The sequence below is a fragment of the Fringilla coelebs genome (assembly GCF_963513975.1).
Source record: "Fringilla coelebs genome assembly, chromosome: 24".
NCBI lineage: Eukaryota > Metazoa > Chordata > Aves > Passeriformes > Fringillidae > Fringilla > Fringilla coelebs.
Window position 1 is genome coordinate 5,141,757 of NC_140050.1, and position 23,222 is coordinate 5,164,978.

At 54.4% G+C, this 23,222-nt stretch overlaps 2 protein-coding genes across 4 annotated transcripts; one reads left to right on the plus strand and one right to left on the minus strand.

Moving 5' to 3' along the window:
- Window positions 1–817: 817 nt before the first annotated feature.
- On the plus strand, window positions 818–6,786 carry MISP (mitotic spindle positioning). 2 transcript variants are annotated; one of them, XM_084221122.1, is made up of 5 exons: window positions 818–889; window positions 2,903–5,019; window positions 5,403–5,614; window positions 5,885–5,923; window positions 6,155–6,786. In XM_084221122.1, exons 2-5 carry the CDS (start codon window positions 3,021–3,023, stop codon window positions 6,239–6,241), a joined length of 2,337 nt encoding a protein of 778 aa, XP_084077248.1. In that variant the 5' UTR covers window positions 818–889; window positions 2,903–3,020; the 3' UTR covers window positions 6,242–6,786. The 2 variants fall into 2 exon arrangements, with proteins under 2 accessions (XP_084077248.1, XP_084077249.1); XM_084221123.1 differs by lacking the exon at window positions 818–889 and adding an exon at window positions 1,377–1,488.
- Window positions 6,787–8,585: 1,799 nt separating this feature from the next.
- On the minus strand, window positions 8,586–18,250 carry LOC311162553 (uncharacterized protein; the record flags this gene model as incomplete). 2 transcript variants are annotated; one of them, XM_084220955.1, is made up of 4 exons in its annotated part: window positions 18,236–18,250; window positions 12,299–12,383; window positions 10,938–12,108; window positions 8,586–9,430 (listed from the first exon to the last, which is right to left on the minus strand). In XM_084220955.1, exons 2-4 carry the CDS (start codon window positions 12,299–12,301, stop codon window positions 8,586–8,588), a joined length of 2,019 nt encoding a protein of 672 aa, XP_084077081.1. In that variant the 5' UTR covers window positions 12,302–12,383; window positions 18,236–18,250. The 2 variants fall into 2 exon arrangements, with proteins under 2 accessions (XP_084077081.1, XP_084077082.1); XM_084220956.1 differs by lacking the exon at window positions 18,236–18,250 and adding an exon at window positions 12,663–12,720.
- Between the last annotated feature and the right edge of the window lie 4,972 nt (window positions 18,251–23,222).

A 23,222-nucleotide genomic window follows, 5' to 3' on the forward strand; every position in this document is an offset into this window, starting at 1 on the left:
AGGGGGTAAGTGGGACCCCCAGCACCCACAGCTGGGGTGAACTGGGCTCTGTCTGACACCAGTGCTGTGTTTGGGTGGCAGTGGGGCCGGGAGTGGGCTTTGGTGGGGGCAGAGGGGACAAGGACAGGGCTGAGTGCCTGGCACGGCATCGCCCGCTTGGCTGTGACACCCCGTGCCAGGACGGAGGGCAGTTCTGGGCAATGTCACCCACTCCAGCAGGATCCAGGCACCAAGGGCACCAAGGACACTGTGCCACAGCCCTGCCTTTATCCTGGGAGCTGCCAGAGGTGTCCACAGCAGGTGGCATGTCCCCAGGGAAGCAGGGAGCTGCCCTGCTGCGAGGAGCTGGGATTGGCAGTGGCAGGAGGGCACCCGCCTTGCAAACACGGGGTTATCAGCTGGGTGGCCCCGTGGTGTGACAGGAGTGCCCGGGCTGCTCCTGGCACGGGGCTCTGCTGCCATCCCCTCCTCTGGGGCTAACAGGGTGAGGGGAGAGCTGGACGTGCAGCTTCTGCTGGAGCTTCAGGGCTCCTCAGTGCCGTTCATGGAGGGGCAGAAAGTGCTGCAGCAAGGTCTGTGGTGGCATGGCCACACCACCGTGGCACGTTGGTGCATCAGGGCACCGCTGAACCCCACGGGTCAGAGCCAAGGGAGCCCCCCGGGCACGGGACCAGCTGCAGCAGGGTGGCGACAGCACAGGAATTTGGGGACAGGGCACTGAGCCCAAGGTGGTTCTTGGAATCGCCCAGAGCTCCCCGGTGCTGAGCTTATCAGGGCCCCGCAGCCACCCCCGCCCCCCCACACCCCAGCGCTGCCCCGCCCCGGCAGACAGAGCCCAGCTGGGAGCCCCGGGGACATGGGGACCCCTGCCCCGACAGCTCCATGGACAGTAAGTGCAGCGTGCTGGGGGCGAGGGCAGTGCCAGGCACCGGGGGGACGCTGTGTGCCCCTGGCCACGCAGGGATGGTGGCACCGAGGGCGTGCAGGGAGGGCTGGCGCTGGCTGGGGTGGGCAGCGGAGGGACATGGACACCGGCTGGGATGTTTGTGTGCATCAGCCCGTCTGGGGACAGCCCTTGGCTCATGGGGGGCACGGGGGGGGGGTGCACTGCAGCTCTATAGCCCTGTAGAGAACCCCCAAACTGGGGGGACCCTGGAAGGCGCCCCAGATGTCTCATTATGGGGGGGATCCCAGGCCAGACTGGTGGCAATGCCATCTGCTGTGCCCAGCACCTCCCACGGTGCTCGGCTGGGCTGGGGGGAAAAGCCCAGGACCCCCGGGCCCCTGCAGCGCCACAGCACCAGAGGGAGCTGAGGGAGGTCGGATGTTTTGGGAGCAGCTCTGGGAGGGGCCGTTCCGCTTGCGTGGAGCCGGCAGGGAGCCCTGATAAGAGCCCAGCTGGTTTCTGTGTCCCTGCTCCCCTCCTGGGCCAGCGCTCCCCGGTGAGGGGGTCCCCTTCGAGCCGGGATTTCATCCCCCCCAAACATGGTAAGAGGCGTGGGCAGATGGTTTTCATTATCCTCGTCATTGGGGGCAATAAAAGAGCAAGAGTGAATCACAGCAGGGGAATTAACAGGTAAATTCAGCCGGGCACAGCTTCAGGAAGAGAGGCTGAGCCACCAGGGCTGGGCACAGGGCTGGGCAGCAGTTCCAGCGGTGAGGCATTGCCCGGGGCTGGCCGGGATGTCCCGGCTAATGAGACCCACGTGCTCCTGCCCCAGGAAAGGTTTAAAAAGCTCCTGGCTGGGGCCCAGGCCTGCTTGCATTGTGGGAGGGAGGACGGTGCATCCCAGGAGGGCTGGAGGTCACCAGAATCGCTGCAGGAAGGAAGGAAGGAGGCACGGAGTGCTCTCGTCCTGGGGATGAGCCAGGATGCTCCAGATGCAGGGAACACCGGGCACCTGCCTCCACCTGGGCCAGCCTCATCCCGAGCTGTGCTTGCCAGGACCGTGGCCCCAGGCTCTGGGCTGCCCCTGCTGTCACCGTGGCCTTGCTCCAGTTTTGCTGCACACTCCCAGGAGGCCGTGAGTGCCTGGGAGTGGTGCCCAGCAGTGACACACCCCGACCTGCTAGGGCTCACAGGTGACGGCAAAGCCGTGGCTAAACCTCGGCAAACCGTGGCACAGGACGTGGTGCTGGCTCCAGGCACATCCAGCTTGTCTGCAGGTGACATGTGTGTCACCAGCTCTGGAGCCAGGGATGGCATCTGCAATGAGGTGGCAGCTGCTGTCTCATGGGGACCCACCTGTGCTGCCCCTCCCTGTCTGGGATCTGCTGTTCCAGCCGGCTCTGGAGGATTGACCCCAGGCTGGGGCTGTTCCCTCCTGCCCTGTGTGCCAGGGGGGTTAAAGTCCCCTCGTTTTATGAGCCATGAAACTGTTTTTATGACCCCAGTTTCTAGAGCTGGGCTATTTGGAGGATCCTTTCTGTAAATGGCACGAGAAGATATTCCCTGCAGGAGTGGCCCAGGCCTGGCACCACCTCTCCCTGCCCGTGCTGCCCAGGACTGGAGCTCCCTCCCTGCCCTGGGCACGTGGAGAGGCCGAGGCTGTCCGTGCCCAGGGCAGTGCCCAGCTGGATGTGGTGCCACCAGGAGCTTGTGGCTGAGGTCCTGCTGCCTTTGGTGGTGCAGGCAGCACTGACTGCCTGGGCAGGTTTGGCTGTGCTCCCTCAGGACCCGGCCAGGCTGGGGGACAGAGGTGGGGTGGATTTCTGGGCTCTGTGGCAGCTCCTGTGGGGAATGGTGCTTTGTGCTCTGGCTGCTCCTGCCCCACAGAGGCAGGCTGGTGTGGCAGTTTCTGTCCCACACCGAGGACAGTGGTACCAGGCTGGGAGAGGGGCTGCATCTCAATCTCTGCTCCTTCTGCTGTTCCTAATGGCTGCTCTCCCCTCCTGCTTGCAGGACCAGCCAGGTCAAGACCCTTGGCCTCTGCTGAACTGGGATTCTGAGGGTGACCTCAAAACTGAGCAGTGGCCCCTGTCTGGGATAAGATTGGCACAGGAGTGACTGTTCCCAGGAGATGGACAGAGTCACCAGGCACCTTGTGTTCCAGCTGCCACAGGCCTCGCACAGGCACGACTCACTGGCAGACCTGAGGGCCAGCAGTGATGATGATGTGTTCAGCTCTGCTCAGCACAGCACCCAGAGGGTGGAAAATGGCTACAGCTGGAAGAGGAGGTCCCAGTCACCCTCCTATTTCCTGGAGGGTGGAAGAGATGTCTGGACCCCGTCCCCTGACAGGGAGTCCAAGCTAGAGGTGGTGAGATCGGGAAGCCTGTACGACCTCCGGGCTTACAAGGGTGAGAGGAAACCCTCGAAGCTCTATGATGATGAGGAGCAAGACCTGTACAGGGTCCCTCCACCCAACATCTCACCTGAGAAAGCCAGGGAGCTCGAAGATGAGAGGAAGGAGGTCATCCGGAGCCAGGCGATGAGGAAGAGCTCCACAATCGCAGAGAGGTGGAGCTCCATGGATGAGCTGGGCTCCATCAGCACCAGCATGGGCAGCCAAGGTGAAGGCAGGCACACAGGCAGTGTCCCCACCAGCTTTGCCATCTGGTTTGACAAACCTTCCCCAGGCAGGGCTGCAACTCCCGTTGACCCTGAGAATATTGACACGGAGCAGATCAACTTCTCTGCGGCTCGGCAGCAGTTCCTGATGCTGGAGAAGACCAGCCCCGGCTCATTTTTCAGCCCAGGGCAGCAGGCCATGTCCCCAAGGCCAGAGTCAGTGACAAAAGTCTCCAGAGAAGAGTGGTACAGCCCTGAGATGGCCATGAAGGGTACAAGAGGCTACAGCAGTGCTGGTGCATCAAGCCAGAGCGGGACAGACAAGAGTGTTTACCAGGTTTATGATGTGTCCTCCTACAAGACACCCGAGAAAGAGGAGGCTTATGCTCCCAGAAAAGCTCACACAGAAAGGTCACATCCCATTGGGAAGATGTCCATCCTGACCAAAGCAGGGTCCAGAGAAGACCTGGACTCTGGCTTGGGTGAGATGTATACCGAAGCCACTGCGGGCTATGCCAGCGATGGAAGCGCCTCCAACGAGACCTTCGGCGTGGATCTGAGGGCCAGCAGCAATGGGCTGGGCAAGGAGACGAGGGTCAGCAACGAGACACCCATCGAGAGGGAGATCCGCATGGCCATGGAAAGGGAGGAGAACCTCTGGAAGGAAAGGGGGATCCAGCGGCTGACCTCCAGCAGCGAGCTGGTGGAGATCCAGACCAAGCCTGTCCTCAACATTCACACGTCTCCCGGCCCAGGCAGGAAAGGGAAGGACAGAGGCCGCGCTTCCCTTTACGTCCAGAGGGAAATTGAACAGGAAACGAAGCGTGAGGAAGATCTGAAGAGGCAGGGGAGGCTGCTGGGGGCGTACGACAGGGGGACGCAGCAGGAGCTGGAGGAGCGCAGGAGGGTGTTCGAGCAGGAGGAAGCCCCCCCAGAGAAGCCCACTCCCCTGAAGCGGGCAGAGGAAAGGAGGAGCTGGGTTAAAGAGTTTGTGGTGGAGCAGCCCTCGAGCCCCAGCCCCACAGAAGACACCAGGGCTGGGAGAAGCATTCCCAGCTACACGGCGAGCATCGCCCACTTCCAGCTGTCCCAGCCACGCTTCGCCGCCAGCGAGAGGAGCCGGGAGCAGTCCTCGGTGTCCCAGCACGCTTCCGCCAGCGCCAGCAAATGGGGGAGCGAGGATTCCCGGGGAGGAAAGCTTCCCGGCTCCACCCCGAGCCCCAGCAGCACTGCTGTCCTGCCCAGAGAGTACTTGAACCTCTCCTTCTGGAAGCCCAAGGTGTCCTTCGTGGAGGACATGGGGACGCAGAGCCCGCTGCGCAGGGAGGACGGCCGGGAGGAGCAGTACCGGCTACGGACGTGGAAGCCGCAGACGTCGGCGCTGATCGAGGAGGAGATCCGGAGTGACCTGCAGAGGGAAGAGGAGCTCCAGGAGCAGCGGCGGCGGCTGATGGACACCTACAGCAGTGCCGGTCCCCAGGAGGGCTCCCGCTCTCGGCACAGCTCTGGTGAGGGAGCAGAGGGACAGAGAAATGATTTGGTGGGATGGCTGTAAGGATTCTGGTGTGCAGGTAGCAGGTTGTCCTGGGAGAACTTGATACCAGCACACTGGAGTCAGCAGAACTGCTGCTGAGGAGGGTTAGGCTCTGCAGGATTAGAGCTGCTCAGGTCTCGATGAGTTTGTGTCACGTTACAGCAGCAAACAGGGCTGGAAGGGCCCAGCTAATGCATTTTTACCCCTTGTTCCTGCAGTCCCTGCCTGGGCCCCAGGCATGGGGTCCAGGCTATGACCAAACCTGCTGGACCTGCTATGGAGGCCTGACACTCCTGTGGGTCTCCACCCCCTGGGAGTGGAACTGAGGTCACCCCCCCAATGTTCTTTCTCTCAAAGCTGCCTCAGGTGCCAGTGGCAACTACTCAGTGTCCGAGTCTCCTGCCTCCTCTCCTGCCTCACACCAGCCGGGGGTCCTGGGGCTGATCTCATCCTTCACCCCGCTGAGAGTGACCAGCTCCTCCCACGGCAGTGCAGAGACCCTCACCCCTGACTCATCAGGTTCCAGCCCCTTTGAGGAGCGGAGGAGGAGGGTGAAGGAGGATGGAAAGGTGAACATGCCCACCCTGCTTGTGCCAAGTGGTTGGGGGGTTGAGCCTGGGAGAATACTGGTGGCTCTGGGGCTGGAGGTGGCCGTTCCTGACTCCCACCTGCAGCTGGAGATCCAGCTGCTGACCTTGGTGGTAGACCAGGGAGGGCTTGGCTGCATGTGCTGCCTTCCCTTGCCTATCCTGTGCCCCTGCTGGCAGCCAGATCCAGCAGTCTCTGGATATTCCCTTGCCAGGCTGCCATTATCTAATCTTGTTTTCCTCTTTCCACAGTATGCAGGCATTGAACCCGTCGACAAGGTCAACACAGAGGTAAAGCCCTGACACCTCCCACCTTCCCCGGCTCCCCTCACTCCTGGAGGCTTTGTGGGACGGACAGGGGTGGACAGGATGGTCCTGGCTCCCACGGGCACCACTCAGGTGGACACTGGGTCAGGCAGAGCGGGCTGGGGAGCCGGCAGGGGGAGGGGGAGCAGCTCTGCCAAGCAGATCGTTGTGAAAGTCTCTTCTTTATAAAGATCCTGCACGTTCTGGTCTCTGCAGGTGGTGGAAAGCACCCGAGTGTTTCGCCACAAGAGCGTCATGGCCCAGCGCTGGGAGGCGGGGCAGTACGTGCGGGATGAGGACTGAGGGACCCCGGGCTGGGGGCTGGCCCTGCTCACAACCAGCTGATGCATGACCTAAATACTCGATCAGTTCCACCCTTGGCCACCGCAACAATCAGAGACGTGAACCCTGCTAATCAATCTGGTTTATTGTTAAACTGATAATCCTTCCATGCAATAGATCAGCTCCTTCCTCCTCCTCCCTGCGGGGTGGAGGAACACTTTTTTTTTTTCTTAAGAGGGAAAAAATTGGATCAGTATCTTTTTAATCATTTCCGCCTGGAGCCAGCCAGGTGAAATCACCCGATAATTCACATTGCCCCTCGGGAGCTGTGTCTCAGGCTTACAAAAAAGCTGTTTTATTTCTCAGTGGTTTTAGGTTTTTAAGTACTGCAAGGCTGAGCATTGCCTTGGAGGTACCTGAACTGAGGCCTCTGGATCAGTGTTGCTGTGGGACTTGGGAATCAACATTGGTTTAACTCCTGTGATCCACGGAGATGCAGCAATAGAATATAAAAATATATATAAATGCTGTTTATTTTGCTAATTTATTAAAGAGTTGTTATACTCCCTCGGTCTTCCAGGCCTGTTCTGTCCGCCTGCTCTACTGGTTTTGTTCCGGTGTTTCAGAGAAGCCCCGGGATGGGATTGGGGGTTGGGATGCGGGGCTGCGGCTGGGGGAGCACCGGGGTCCCACCGGGCGGGCCTGGGAACACCCGGGGCCGGTGGGAGGAACCCCTGCGCGGGGCGGGGGCGGCACTGCAGGGTGGCACCGGGGGGTGGCACCGGGTGGGCTTGAAAGTCCCGTTCGACCCCCCAACCGCGCTGCGCCCCGTGCCCATCCGCCCGCCCCCGCTAGGGGGCTCCCGGGCAGCGCCCGCGGCTCCGGTACGGACCCGCCGGGACCCCGGTACCGACCCCCTCCGCAAGCGCTGTCCGGAGTCCGGTACCGATCCACTGAGACCCCGGTACGGACCCGCCGGGACCCGGTACCGACCCGCTACGCAAGCGCTGGCTGGGGTCCGGTACGGATCCACCGAGACCCCGGTACCGACCCCACTCTGCTGACGGGGGGGTCCCGGTGCGGGCGCTGGCCGGGGTTTCCCCGGTGGAGCCCCAGGGAGGTGCCCAGGTGCTGGGACAGGGCAGAGCTGGCAGACGGTACCACCCCACCCGTTCTTCCCGTCAGCAGCTGCTCGTTGCCGAGCTTTGGGCGTGGGCCGAACCGAGCAGCAACGGGGAGGAAAGAGCCCGAACCGGGGTGGTCTGGGGGTCTGGGGGAGGCGGGGAGCAGAGGTGTGACCCGGGACTGGTGGGACCCTCGGGACAGCTCTCAGTCCGGGAGTCAAGGTGATGCCACCCGTGCTCCAAAGCACAAGAGGAGGCAGCAGACACCCTCCAGCACCTGGGCAGTTTGTCTGGTTTTATGTCTCTTCAAACGTCCTTAAGTTACTTCTTGATGTTCAGTTGGTTGGATGGGATCAAGTGGGGCAAAGAGCTTGACCCCCAAGGCTTCATTTGACATCATGGGAATGGCTCCTAGGGCTTCAAAGGGCACAAAGCTCTGTGCCACTGGGCGGGGAGCAGGGGAGACTGAGCTCAACAGGGAACACACCAGTGTTCCAGGAAAGCATCACCTCCTGTTCAGACACAGACAGACAGGACTGAATTAAAGGCTCTTTTATTTGGCTCTGCCAACAATGCAACCAAAAACCTGACTGAGCTGTAACAGGCACTACACAGTGCTGGTGCAGCTGAGCAGAGCTGAGCACACCTCCCAGTGCCTTTGTGGAGCTGTGTTTTGCACTCCAGGGAAACCACTTACCATAAAACCTTTCAACATTGTCAGACACTTTAAATAACTTCTTAAAACAGCCACAACTTCTTCAATCTACAAATCTTTCCCTAAGGGAAATGACCTGAACCTTGTCAGAAGCATTCTTGCAAGGTTGGGATTGGCAGCATCATCACTCTCCTGCTGCTCATGCTTCCCCACAGGCTGAGCTGTGTGGGGTGTCAGCCTCAAAATGTGGGTGCAGCTGATGCTCCTGGCCAGGCTCTGCCACCCAACTCTGTACCAGCAGTGGTGGTTTCTAACAGCATTGACCGTGTGGTAGAACATTAACTCGTTTGGCAAACGTGAAACTGAAGACACTCATTAACTCTTTGAATTATCAATTCCAGTAACAGAAACAACAACTAAGAAACTTCCCTGACAGCCAAGGCGCTGCAGATCTGTAGGTACCTTCAGTGCCAAGGTGAAGCCCAGCAGAAGGATGTCTGTTCTCAACCTACACCAAATATTGCAGTAGGATTGTGTTTCAGAGCAGCCTTGGAGTGGTTGAAGGGGTAAAGCTGAAGGGACACCCCTATTTCTTGGTCTTCCTTACTGCTCCTCTGATTTCCTGGGTAATAACTTTCAAAATACAATCAATTTTGATTTTTGACAGTGCCTTCCTGCAGTACCACACTTTGTCCCAGACAGAGCACAGTGACCTGGGAGACAAGTAAAGAGGGTGGTTGTCATCCAGCATGTCTGCTGGCCTCCTCCTGGCATACTCCTTGTAACTGGCAACCGGGCAGTTCTCTGGATCCTCAGGCCTGGCAAAGAGCCGTGGGTTTAGCTCCCCTTCGTTTCCCCTGGAGCTCAGATCCTCCCTCCATTCCAAGTACTCCACCTCTCCTCTGGTCTTCCTCAGCACCACCTGTCCCCAATACAGCTGGTGGGCCTGGTGGTGGGTGCTTGCCCCAAACCCCCTAATGAGGGTGATGAAAACGAGGTACAACAAGCCCCGAGGGTCTGTCATGCTTAAAATTCCCTTCTCAAGAAGGCTTTTCACATCTTCATCTGTCAGGTTCTCCACAACATTCCACCCTTCCTCCTTCTTTTGAAACAGATACCAATGCTTTAATTTAAAGGCTTCCTGAGAGGCCTTGAACTCTGGCCCTCTCAATATGCTGTGCTGGTAGTTGTGGTCTAGGAGGTACCTGTTGATGTTGCACCGGAAGATGTTTAAGGAACTGGCAGAAAAATCTTTGCCATTCTGTTTCTTGGCAGAGCTGAAGAAGGACACCAGGTAGTGGTCGAGCTCTGCAGGAGGCAGCGTGTGGATCTTGCGCGTTTCGGAGGGGTGGTGCCCCTTCAGCCAGTCTTCAAACACTTTTATGTCTCCAGTGCTAAAGCTTTTCTTTTTCTCCTGCTTCTTCAGCACATCTAAAAGACAAGACACAGATTTGTGGACAGGAAGAATCCACAAAGATCAGTAAAACATAAGGAGGTACAGGATAGTGTCTATCTGCTTCTGGAAGCCATTCAGAGAGGACAGGACTCTCCCAAATCCCTTCCCCTAGAACTGTGGGTAATATTTGTGTTTTCCACAAGACAGCACAACCCAACACTGCCCAGCTCTCCAGGGAAAGTTGGGCTCCTTCATGCTCCCTCTCCCTTGGCAGCTGGCCCTGCTCACTGCCATACAGGGAAATTTCCCTTTCACTGTGAAATAACAGCACGAACCAAAGGTTGGGGTGGATGGTGAGGAAGAACAAACAGGTGAGTAAAAGTCTACTATGATTTTGTTTAAAGGATTGCCAGGATTCCAGTTGGGCTCTCTCCCAAGTTGCCATGGCAATACCACATCTACCTAGTTCGATGTAGCATGAGAAATGAATTCTTTGGATTGCTGGAAAGCTCCATCTGCTCGCCTGTGACTCGTCCAGGGCTGAGGATGGGGTGATGGAAAAGGGCTCATGAGCCAACACCTTTTTGCACCAGGTTCTTTTTTACAGGCTTAGTTGTCATCCTGAAAGACTGATGGCTGTCCCACTGGTTTGGGGTTTTGGCCTGTTTTGTACTGACTGCTCCAGGTGCAGAGAGGAACAGCTCATGAATCAGTCATGCTGAGGCCTCCTCTGTGCCATGAGCCAGTTACCTTGGCAGAAACAGCCACTACAGACATTTCCAGAAGAATTCCCAGTCCCTTCACATGACACATGATGTCAGTTATGAAAATAGTAAAATACTGCTCCCAAACCCCAACTGTGGCAGTTTGTGTGGTTATGGCTCCAAAAGGAACAACAACCCCTAAGCCTTTTCAGGACCAGCACTGGTGCTGTAAGCACATCCCAGGCAGACCCCAAATGCTGCCTCAGCAACCTCTGCCCTTCACAAGGACATGCCCAGGCCCCTGTGCTGCAGGACAGCACATACAAAAACCTTAATTCTTGCAAGGACTAAAGCAATGTGTGGTGTTCTGCATTTCCTATGCAGGACTGACTCTCTGCTGCCACTGGCAGCACTGGGAGGTTTTGACACTGGCCTTGGTGCAGCCAGAGCTTTGGCCACAATTTCTCTGCATTATTTCCTCTTGTTTCTTTCTCCTGAGACCTGAGTTCCCTGCTCTAGCTCCAGTTTCCCACAGGGACTCTCAAGTACAGCCAATATACTGTGTGGGGGTACTGGGTAAAACTGAAGACCAAAGTATTCAAACTGGGATGTTGGGGCTGGGGCACAGCCAGGAACACCTTTGGGTATCCCAGAGAAGGGCATTCCCTACAAAAGCAGAAACAGGAGTACTCCAAATCCAAGAGATTTACTTGGATGCTGCAGTACAGATCTTGGCAGTGATGTGAACTCGCCCTCCCTGGATATTTTGGGAAAGTGATTAATGGAACACCCCCACACCCCTGCAGGCACAGAACTCCACTGTCTCTCACTGTCTTACCTCCGTTTGAGGCTGCAGGTGGATGGCTCTCTGGACTCTGGAAAGTTGAAGAACAAGGTGTCTGCCCAGATCCTGATGTGTCACTGTCCTCACCCACATCCTCAGCACCATCCCCACTGGAGCCCATTCCCAGTGTGCCACACTCTGGAGGGCTCAGCTGGAGATGTTGCTGAAAAGCAGCAGTGGTTTGGAGCTCAAAGAACATCACTGAGGGCTGTGGTTCAAGCTGGGCCTTGGCTTCAGTGCTGGGGACAGGAAGAGGTTTGAGACATACCTTTGGTGCTGCTGACCCCGGGAGGCTCCTTGCTCTGGAAGTTTCAGCCATGGGCCCTGCAGCAGTGGAAGGAGCCAGCCTCAGGATGTTCTTGCTCAGGTCGTCCGAGTTGCTGACAGGAGCCTGCATAATGTAGGCACGGGCTAGGGGTGGCTTTGCCTTGGGGGCAAAGGCAGGTTTTTGGGAGGCTGTTGGCTGGTGCAATGCCATCTTCTGGCAGTGGTGTGTCTGCAACTTCTCAGCAGATGGCTCTGACACTTTATCCTGGCTGATTCTGCCTCCTTGGTTGTATTCATCTGCCTCACTCTGCTCTTCATCAGAGATGATGATCTGTACATCTTTGCAGCTTTTGGACTTCACATCCTGTTCACCAGTCTGGACTCTACTACCAGACAGGGAGAAGTGCTGCTCTGCTGCAGAGAATAATGTTTTGGGTTTCCAGGTATTTTGACTCCCCTTGGGCTCGTTATTTCTTTTGTAGGGGCTTTCAGCCTTCTGCTCAGTGACCCCTTGGGATCTGCCACATGACCCTGTGTTCCCAGAATCTTCTTGATCCATCTCAAAAGATGATGGGGTCAGCTTGGGCTTCTTTTCCTCAAAGCTGGATTCCCTTGCCAAAGACTCAGAAGACACTAGCCTCTTTCTCCCTCCTACAGCCTCAGTCACTTCTTCACCTGTGTTGTGTGACTTCCCACAGTGCCAGTGATAGGCATGTCCAGCTCTGCACATCCACAGCACAGCATTGTCATTGCTGACATGATCTGTGTTCTGCATAAATTCCAGGCCTGGGACCTGGTTGCATATGGTCCCATGAGTGTGTGCCCAGATCACAAGGTTGGAGAGATCTCCTTGAAGGGAACTGCGACTGCTGCACCCTCTGTCACTGGTGCTCTCACTCTGTAAAGGTGTTGGAGAGAACAGGAATGAGAGAGAAGCAGACAAGAGCAGTCTGGGGCTGTTTCTGTCCCTCCCCACAGTGCAACAATTGTAGACCTGTAGGCAATCTCATCTCAGGATTCCTTTTAAAAATCAATTTGTTCTTTCTTTCTTGTCTATGCCATCATTTATGCCATAACAGAACACTCACCATGCTGCTGCTTTCTGTCTCACTGAGCCTTCTCTCAGGTGGGGATCAGTAAGTGATGCTTTGAATGGCCTTTCTCTCTCAGAACCTGAAAGGATCATCACATGTGTGTGCTATATACATGGACAAGTGTTTATGTATGTATATATATATATATATATATATATATATAACCCTGACCAGAAGATGCAACTGAATTTCTCCATGCTCAGCCCACTGCAGGCCTGTGCCCTCCCTGGGCTGAGCTCCCACTGCACTCCCAGGAACTCTACACACAAAACCTTCCTGGGGTAAATATTTGCAGGATCAGCCTGTGCAACACCAACAAAACGGAAACTAAATATAAACACTGAAAATAGAATTTTACAAACTGAACTCTGCAAGCCATTCCTTCAGCGCTCTGGGGTTGGCAAGCTCTGTGTCTCCAAGTGCTGAACTGCAGAGAGAGAACAAGGAATAGTGAGGCTGCTTCAGCCTGACTTTGCAAACAGTAACAAGAGGCAGTTTCCCAACTGAAGGACTTGCATATGCAGCTTGTATTTATATTAGAGACTAAATCTGAAACTCTCCCATCCGTCTGGAAGGCTCCCTGCAGCAGTCTGGAAGTCATTCCTGTGTCACAGGGGACATGCAGCATGCCCTCAGCACCACAGCAGCCCAGGAGCCATCACTGACACCGCACGCTCACATCTCAGTCCATGATTAATTAAAAGTTTTGCAATCAGTGATGGGAAAAGAGGCAAGGCTGAAAACACTGGACATGGGAACCTTGTCTAAAGTGGTTCTTTAAGCAGTTCTTTTGAGCAGTTCTGGCTACACAGAGCTCAGCTTTTGGGGAGAACAGGCCCTGGCTGGCAGTCTGTGAGCACGTGCTGCTGAGAGCACACCTGAGCACACCTGAGCAGGCACAGGAGCTCCAGCCCCAGGGCTCCTGCTCTCCCAGAGAGCTGGGCAACATGGGAGAACCCCATCCCAGCTGTAGGGCTGCTCTGCAATCCATGAACATGGTGCTTGTGCACAGGGATTTAGCTCAGGAGTCTGGCAGTCAGAGGGTGAGGGTGAAGGCAGGAGCACAGGGGCAGGAACAGGTCTGAGTGCTGGCCCTGGGGCAGTGCTGTGCCCAGTGCCCTCAGTGCCCAATGCCCTGTCCAGTGCCCTCAGTGCCCATCCAGCAGCAGCCCAACACACAAAGAGAACAGGTCACACCTCTCCCAGGTGCCAGCTGAGCTGACCAGGAACTGCTCCCTTCAGGGTGAGCCTGCAGCAGAGCACACAGCTCTTTTCTGCACTTAGGTTCCATCAATCCATATGTTCCTTCCTAATGATAGCACAGATAATTTTAGCCCAAATGCTTGGCTGATGCACGTGCCAGCATGTGGAATGTGCAAAGGCGGGATTGACTGAGAATTTATTTTACTGAAATCTGCTGCTGCTTTAACAAAAAAAAATCAGACAATAAAAGCCTTTTTGGAAGCAGCAAATGCAATCTGAGCTCCTGATGTTAATCAAGGCCTTGTATGGGATCTACTGTTCCCGTGAGCTCACTCCTGATGAACCCCAGCAAACAGGGCAGGGAGTCACCTCCAGTGGCCATTTCAGCTGCCCTGACCCCTCACAGGCTCTGCCCAAGCTTCTCCCCAGAGGTGTTTGACCTGTTCCCACCTCCCCACGCCACAGAGCTCACAGCCTGCTCCCACTGAGCCCCTACAAGCTGAACTTGGGGAAAAATAATTTTCCCTCCTGAAGTAAAAGAGAGTTTTATCTTCAAGTTCAGCCTGTGCAATTCCCTGAAAGGGCTGAGCCACTCAGACAGACTCAAAGGAACTTCCATGCCAACAATCTGGTGCCTTCAGTCAGTGTGGGAAAAGGTAACAGGAACGGAAGCTCCCAATGGTCATAGGGCCACAAAATTACTGACTTGGCAGATGAACATCTTGATCCCTATCACAGGCCTCTGCAAATGGAATGCTTTTATCTTCCCTTATCTCCAGGCACATGTCTTCCTCTTCCTGATCTCTTTGAAAGAAAAGCCTTTTTTTCTTCTCTTGCTGTTTAGTTCCCAGCACAAGCTCTGGTGCTCAGCTACAGACCCCTTAGGCTGCTGTGACCCTCAGATTTTCAGCAGCTGAGATTCCCTCAAAGGAATGGCAAGTGGAATCAGTCTATACTCACAGTCACAGCTGAGTGAGAAAAATGACCACTGTCCTTCCCCCAAAGGCTGAACTGGCATAGGTGTCTTCCCTTTAATAATAAAAATCCATCTTGATCTCTGTCACAGTTTTTACCTGCTTCCAGCAACCCTGGACTTAGAGTTTTGCCTGAGGTTTGTTTTGGAACCTTGTGCCTGATTTGGTGTCTGTGTGGCTGGGAGTGATGTTGTGGGTTAATCCTCTTTCCAGGAGAGGCTCCCATCTGATAATGGACACTGTGTACAGGACCCACACCTTTCTGCAGGAAAACAGGACATTCCAGAGCTGTACAGTAAAGGATTTTCTTTTTTTTTTAACCCAGAGGGAATTCAGTCTACTGCTAAAACCTACAGTTAGGTGAATTCAGGCTCACTCATGGGAAAAAAAAATGTTGGGGATTTTTTTTTTTTTTTTTTGGTTGGTTGGTTTGGGGTTTTTTTTGGTGTTAAGTGTTTTTTTGGGTTTTGGGGTTTTTTTTTTGTCGGTGTTTGTTTTTTTTTTTTTTTTTAATCTACAGTGTTTGACTTTCTCAGGCCCTGCTCTGCACAGATTTCCAGGCCTCAGTGCTGTGGGTGCTGATTTTACCTCAGTATTCCAGAAAATGTGGCCAGGTAATTTCACAAGAGTCTCCAGCACTTCAGGGGAGGCTGAACTTTGGGCTGACTGAAACATGGAAATGCTTTTTTCTGTTTTAAGACTTTATGTCTGTCCTTGGTGGGGGGGAGAGCAAACTCAGCACTTTCTGAGATTTTTCCTGTAAGGTCTGTCAGACACAGAGTGACCTGAGATTGTCACCACTGGGATCTTCCTGTCTCCCCCTCCCAGGTGTGCTGAAGGCCTGAACCCATAAAACAGACACAGCCTTGTGCAAACAGGAGCACTACATAAAGACACTAATTTGGAGGCACTAAAAGCCCTTTGCCCCCTCTGTCCTTGTCCCACTGCCCTGTGACAGCCCTGGCTGGTGCCTCTCACGGGCTCCAGTGCCTGTTTTGCAGATTACAACCTTGGACACGCACAGAGCCAGAGAACTGGAGAGCTCTGACTTCCCTGCTCCAGATAAGACAGTGCAGGAAACTACAACAATCCTGCTAGGAAAACAACAGGATACAGAACAGCAGAACTTAAACTTGACTCCTGCTCCCTTCCCCCCTCCCTTGGGAAACCCTCCCTAGAGGTGATGGGACCTGGAACAGCCCCCAAACACACATGTGGGGCATTGCCAGAGCATGGAGGGAGGCACTGCTGGGGCTGTGTCAGGCCAGAAAGGGCTGAAGCTGCACTCAAACACATCTGGCTGCAGCACAGGAGCTGAGTGGAGCAGCTGCAGCTCATGGCTGCCAGAAATCATGGAGCTTGTCCCACCCTCCTCAGCAGGAGCCCGGGGGATGGATCCATCATTTCCTAACACGTCGGTTTTCCTGTTCTCTGGTTGTTTGTTTGCCTCCTCATCTTCCCTGTACAAGAATCTTCTGAGCACCTCTTCAGCTCTCTTCCTGCTTCCCCACATCCTTCCAGCAGCCCCTCCTGCCCTGCTTGCAGAAATACAATTCCCAGGATACATCCTGTATTTGCTCCAGGGCACCATGCCTCCATTTTGAGAGAGGCTCCCAGAAAATCCCACCCGGAGTGTCTGTGGAGGGCAGGATCTGACTGCAGGCACCAGCTCCAAGAGGGAGACAAACCCTGCTGGCAAACACTGCCCTGCAGCACCACATTCCTTAAACAAGACTTTTTTTGTTCAAAGACTCGGACACCACTTTTTCCCTGAGTTCTAATTATCTCTGCTCCTGAGGGGCTGCGTTCCAGAGCCACTGGCCTGGGATGCAACTGTGAGCACTAAATCAAGGCCTCTGAAAAATCCAAATAAATTCAAAAATCTAATAAAAGCCACAGGCAGCTGGCACAGAACTGCCGGGGCCACCAAACAGGGATCAGCCACCAAACCAGCCTGAGTGAAGGGAAAAAAATTCATTGGAAACCATGAACTTATTCTATTAATAGGAGCTCGTGTTGTATTTCTCAGGAGGAAGTTGAAAAGCTGCAATCAGCGATGGCCGAATCTGCGACCTGGGCAGGAAATGCTGCAGTGTCACTGTCACAGTGTCAAGGTGGAGTCTGGGGGCACTTCACTCACCTGGGGGTACCTCACACCCGTGCCAGTGCCATGGGGGTACCTCACACCCGCGCCAGTGCCATGGGGACACCTCACACCCGTGCCAGTGTCCTGGGGGCACCTCAGACCTGTGCCAGTGTCCTGGGGGCACCTCAGACCTGTGCCAGTGCCCTGGGGACAGCTGGCACTTGCACACTGTGACAGATAAGCACAGAGACGTCACCGGCCGTGGGGACTGACGTGTCCCACATCGCTGCTCGCGTGACAGCGATCTGTCTGTCTGTCTGTCCCCTCGCCCTGCCCACGAGCTGCTGGGGGGCAGAAGGTCCCATCACTGCTTCACCCGCTGCTCTCGGGGTTTGTCGCCAAGCACCGGGCACCGAGTGGCTCCGGTACCTCCCTTTGGTCCTCCCGGTTGTGCCGCGTGCCAATCACCCGGGAACGACGTGGAACGGAAACTCCTTTGTTCCAGCTCCCCGCGGCCGGAGCCGCCCGGTACCGGCAGGGGGAGCTCGGCTCCGGTACCGGCGGAGGGCGCTCGGTACCGGCAGGGGGCGCTCAGCCCCCAGTACTCGCCCCGGTCCCGCCGGGCCCTCCCGGGAAGCGCAGCACCGCAGCACCGGTGCGGCAGCGCCGGGAGAAGCGAGTCCCCGGGCCGCGCTCGGTCCGTGCTGCTCCGCCGGTAGCAAAAACCAAAGCGAACAGCCGGGGCTGGCGAGGGGAGGGTGCAAATCCTGTTTCGTGTAATTCTCAGGAAGTTTATTGCGGTTTTTTACATTTCTGAGCAGCCTTTTAAAGTTTAACTAAAATCATTGTGTGACACAAGGTGTTTCATCAAGCATCTGCTAAACTGACCTGAACCAATCCAACCCAACCCAACACCACACACCACTGCTGGGAACAGGACACAGCACCCAGAGTTTCACCCCGGTTTTGGGGCTGGCACCTGCCCCTCCCTGAGCTGAGCCAGACTCTGTCCCCTGCTGTCCCACCTGCCCACAGGGCAGAGCTCACGTTCCCCCAGCACGCTCTGGCTGGAGTGTGGCAGCAATTTGTTATTAAATAGTATTTGTGGTGAATCTGTGACTTGTAATTAGATGTAATTGTTCACAATAGGACATGGTAACCTACTTCTTTTGCAATACAAACCATCTTTAGTGACTGACACCTCAGCTCTTTCCTACCCCTGTCTAAAGCCTCTGAAATTGAGGTGACTCAGCCTGGGGTGCAGGACTCAGTCTCACCAGCACCAGGCAAATGCTCAGGTTCACTTCTGCACCCCAGGTGTTTACAGAGGTTTGCTGGGATGTGATGGGAAATGGCTCCTGGAGGCAGGAAAAAACACTGCTGGTAACAGTGTTGGTAACAAAGTACCGTGCAGGGGAGGGGAAGCTCCCTGGCTGGGGGTGGCTTTTTCCAGTCCCTGCTGGATCTCTGGCATGGGGAGCACAAAGGGAGCCCCAAGTTCAACATTCCCCTGAGCAGCACCCCAGGGTTTTGGCCACAGGCAAATGCATTCATCTACGCTCCCTGGTGATGCCATCTGTGAGACTTAGAGGCTCCCACCTTTGGAACCTTGGCTGCTGCTCAATTTTCTACTCTGTCCTTGTTTTGCCGTGCCCTTGTCTCCCTTACCTGCTCCAAGGTCAGGCAGGCAGCCTCCCACAGAGCGGAGCACTGCCCAAGGACAGGATCTCATCCAGGGCGCAGAGCAGCCTAGGAGAGAGGGGAGACAGGTGTTTGTTAGGAAAGGGAGCTCAGAGCAACCTGCCAACCCCTGGGGTGGGATGGAAGCCATGAGCAAAGCTCTCTGCCCTGAGAGCCCTCGGCTTTGTTGGGCTCTGAGTGGCCACCTGGGGCAGCAACCAGGACTGGCAGGATCTGGAGAGTGGCTCCTCATTGCTGCCCCCTCTCTTGAGAGCAGAGCCGAGAGCCTTAGACATAAAAACCCCACAGCTGGATGATCCTTTGGACAAGAAACATACTTGGCCTCGGATCCAGGAGAGCTGCAGCTGTAACACCCTGCCCAGAGCATGAGGAGGAGCAAACCAAGCAACTCCACTGAACAGATTCCAGAGAAACCAGAGCCAAGGGGTGCTTTGGATCTGGAGTTCTCAGCTGAAAGTGTCCCTGAGGGAAGGATTCTGAGAACTGACTTCCACCTGCTGCAGAAGGAACTTGTCATCTTGCACTATGGAACAAAGTATTTTCTCAATAAATAAAGTATTGTCATGTGCTTTTTGAGCCTTGATCTTCAAGTAAGAAAATGTAGCCGAACTGCCCCTCTGGAGGGAACTTAGCTCCACAGGGAGAGTGAGTGAGCTCATGGAAATGCTCCTCTGGCTGAAGGTGCAGGCAGTACCTGCACCGGAGGGAGTCAGGAGTGACAGATCACCAACTTCCAGACCTGCTGCCAGGCAGTGGGAGTCTCTTTTGGGCCGTGGTGATGCTGGTTTTACCCAAAACCAGGAATTCAGTGCTGTGGAGCAGAGCTGATGGTTCTGCCCACAAGGAGCCCCTGTGCCTGTGTTTGGGGGATGCTGGGGCCCCACGAGACACCCCTTGCAAGGGCTCCTGTCATTGCCTGCCACACTCACTGCCCTGGTATCAGAGAGCTCACCAATTAAATATTAAAACTTCTAAAGGATATTGAGTTTCTTTTGTTCCTTTGGCATCGCCAGTGTTCTCAGTTCTCCCTGACTTCACATGCTGCATCTTCCTGCCTTCATGTTCTTTTAATGCTTAATTTCATACTCCAGAGGGCCTCCCTCACCTCCTGTCTGTCACAGGGGGCATCTGCTGTACAATGCAGACCAGGAGACAGCATTTAGGGAGCAGGTTGCTCACCCACATCCCAAACTACAATCAAACCCCCAATTCCACAGTTCTGCACATAGGCTGTTGTGTCCCTTCATACACTTCCACCCAGTTTGATCCAGAGCGCTTTGGCTTTAAGTCTGGCATCAGAATGTGAGATTCCTGAACACTTTCACCATCTGAAGCATGAGCAAACCTTCACACCACGAAAGCAAAAGCCCCTTAGCCATAGAGCAAGGCCTCCCTGAGCTGTTCCACTGCACAACATTCTTTGGGAACATATGGGCCAGCAACCACGAGATGCCCAGAGCATAACTACAGCACTGACAAACCAACTGAGCCTCAGCAGCTGCCTCTGGGAAGGTTTCATTCATCCCCAGCACTGCCTTTTAAACTTAAGTGCCACTGGAACAAACACATCTTTGATCCAAGTAGGAAATAATTTGAAGCTTTGTGTTTAATAGAGCTGCAGCCCTGGGGAAATTATGTCGATCTTGGCCGGGATGACAATGGGGCTCATGGAGGGCACAGAGCATGGCTGTCCCCATCCTCTCTGAGCACAGAGCACGGCTGTCCCCATCCTCTCTGGGCCAGCTGTGTTTGGACATCTTTGTTCTTGACTCAGTGTGGAAACAAGCTGCACAGCCAAGGCTCCTGAACTGCCATGTGTGGCACCAAAACACAGGATCTGGAGAAAGGGGGAGCAGGATTTGAGCAAACCCTCCTGTCCTCTTGTTTCTTCTGCCTTTGGAGTCTCTCATGTCCCCCTCAGCTTCAGGGGAACCACAGCAGAGATTAGGGGCTGCAGACACAAACATGGAGCAACACATGGGCAGTACTGGGCTGTGTGATCCATGTGCCTGAGGTGGGGGCACACACACCTGTGTGATCTGTGTGCCCTGGGGACACACACACCTCCCTTTATACTGTGGACACCTCTTTAAATGTTTCTGCAATTTCTACCTGTAAAATCCTGTGTTCAGAGCAGGGAGCAAGCAGCAGGCAGGCTCCACACCCAAGGGAGCATCCCTAGATGCTCTGCAGGTGCCTCTCTGTCAGGGCCCTTTTTCATTTAAATGACCTGTGCTCAGACTGGGACATTCTCCTGTCTGGAATCATCTGGCATCTGTGCCATATCCATTTGAATGGCAGATGCAACAGGAGACACCTGTGGACAGAGGGGCAGAGCTAAGGTTTCAGGAAGAATCACAGAGCCTGGCAGGTGAGGGATGGAGAGCTACAGCAATAATGCATGAGCTGCACCTGCCTGCAGCACTGCTCCACTTCCCTCTGAGCTCCACCTGCACTGCTGGCAGAACCAGTACAGCACTGGTAAACTGGGAACACCAGGTTATGGTGTGCTGGAAGAGAAGCAGATCTGGGGGGCTGAGTACTCTCAAAGTCCTGCAGAGCCCCACAGGTTCCAGCTCTGGAAATTGTCACTGAGCCCCCTCGAGAGGCTGATCAGGAAACTGGCATTATCCTTAAGAGGGTCACAAAACCAAATCATTGTAAGGAAGGAAAGGAGATTCTCAGGCCACTGCTGGGCACAGGGAAGCAACAGAATGGCACTCAGCTTTCCCTGCAAACAAACCCCTGACTAAAGCAAGAAGGAAGTGCAGAGCTGGAGCTATGGACAGACAAGCATTTACTTCCCTGCCCTGGGATAGAGGGAGATGTGCTTGGAAGAAGGGCTGTTTGTATAAATAAATGTTCATTCTTGGCAGTGGAATGCAAACTATGCTGAGGGGCTGGAACCAGGCACTCGGGAAAGCTGAGGCCAGAGCAAGGGAGAGACGGAGTGAGGCTGCAGGGAGGAAATTCACATTCATTTTTAGCAACTTGGAGAGGCTCTCAAGCCTGTTTGACATTTTTAATTATGCTGATGCAGAGCCTATTTCAAGGACAAAAAAAGTCAGGATTGCAGGTTAAACAATTAGGAAATTTCACACCAGACAGCGAGGAGCAGTGTTGCCTGGGGGTCTGGAGACTCTCTGAAACAAGGGATCATCTTTCAGCCTTTCTAGACAGACGGAATTTCAATGTCTTGCAGAATCCTCGCCCAGGTCAGGAACTCAGAGCATGGCCCTGTAAACCCCTCTTGATGGTATTTTCTGAGAGCACACAGGAGGCAGGAAAGATGAGCCTGAGCCGCTGGTTTCTTTCTCCAGGCTTTCCTGCAAGGTTTCTGGAAGGGCAGAAAAGCATCCTGAAACGTGGCATCAATTGTGTCAGAATCTGTAACTTTACAGTGGGAAACACTGCAATTTCTGGTGCAGAGAGAGCTCAGCTCCACGGTGTCACATCACCAAGTCAGGGCCTGTCTGCTTTCCATGCTCAGAAAGTGACCTTTTGTCATGCAAACATGGTGACCTCAGGGTCTCACTTTCCCTGAGTATCCCTGGAAAAGAGCTTTACCTGCTTGCTCACCCACTGTCCTCTCTGAAAAATGTGTGAGGACCTGTCCCTACATTTCAGTTTGGGCGTCAGGGGCCACAGCTGTGGCACTGAAGGGCAGGAGTTGCCTCTCTTGCTGAGCAGAGATGTCAAGTCCAGCACAGGAGCCGGCACCAGGCTGGGGCCAGAGGAATGGAATTGGAACCTTTGCCTTCTCTTTGAGATAATGGAAAGTCACAGGGAGGTATCCAGCTTTGGGCATGAATAAATCATTACAGGTATGAATTATTCAGGGCTCAGCCCTCCACATGTGCTCCATTCAGACTCCAGGGCAGCATCCCTACTGTGTGGGGGTTTCTTCCCCAACATTCCAGGTCTAAGGCAAGCTGATGAGTCCAAGTGTTCAAGTAAGATTAAAAGAATAATTAAAAATCCAGTAGTAAAAAGCTGCTCAAAAGTGCTGTGACACCTCAGGCGGATATTCCAGTGGCCAGGCAATGTCTGAGCTCCAAGAGCTGTCCACAAGTTAGTCACAGGATGGAATGGGATGGGAATAAGAAGTGGTTCAGGAAATTGGGAGCACAGATTGGAGGGAAAAACTGGAATGATGGGCACAGAATCAATACAGGAACCAACCCAGCCTTCTGATAACTTGTGTCTAACACAAACACAGGTTTTATCTGGATTTTTCAAATGACAATAAGCAACCTTGGTAGCACTTAGGGGATAAATCAAAATTTCTGGCTTTGATCTGTGCTGTGAGATCAGCGGCTTTGCCTTGTGGTGCTTTTTTAAAATCCTGTTTATTATGAGCTGAAATGGGTTGAATGAAGAGAAAATCTGGTTTGCAATAACTGGAAGGATGGCACTGTTAGAGTGATGAATTTAATCTCAGAGTCCAAATCACAGACCCTGGGGCCCAGGAAAGGAGGGGCTGCCATGAGTCCCAGGTGCTGCCAGGTGATTTCTGGGGAAGAGCAGCAGCTCTGGGATGAGCTGCAGGGATTATAATTAGACCATAGATTAATCAAACCACAGATTCATCAAACCATAGCCTAATCTTCAGCACTCCAACCCCAACTAGGAGGAGAAAAAACTGCTGTGTTGAACAGCCAGGAAATGGCTGCTCTGTCCCGCACAGGAAATGAGTCAGCCCAGAGCATCGGGAGGAGCCGTGGGGACAGGGAAGTGCTGAAATAACATGGAGAAATACACAAAAGTCTCTTGTGTCGTGGATTAAAAAGAAGGAAAGATGTAAAGTGTGTGTTTTTGTGATTCTGCTTCAAATTTGAAGTTCATGTAGGTGCTTGCAGCATGAAATACCCACAGCGGTAGAAGGGGCAGTCAGTGTGTGCAACGGCAACACAAACCATGGCCAGGTGCAGTTCTCCTGCCCTGCAGAGTGTTT

What these genes read in the sequence shown, in the direction of transcription:
- MISP (XM_084221122.1), top strand. Translation starts at nt 3,021, where the DNA reads ATGGACAGAGTCACCAGGCACCTTGTGTTCCAGCTGCCACAGGCCTCG. An exon ending in GGGTGAAGGAGGATGGAAAG is followed by an intron (nt 5,615 to 5,884) that starts GTGAACATGCCC and finishes CTCTTTCCACAG; the next exon opens with TATGCAGGCATTGAACCCGT. An exon ending in TCGACAAGGTCAACACAGAG is followed by an intron (nt 5,924 to 6,154) that starts GTAAAGCCCTGA and finishes TGGTCTCTGCAG; the next exon opens with GTGGTGGAAAGCACCCGAGT.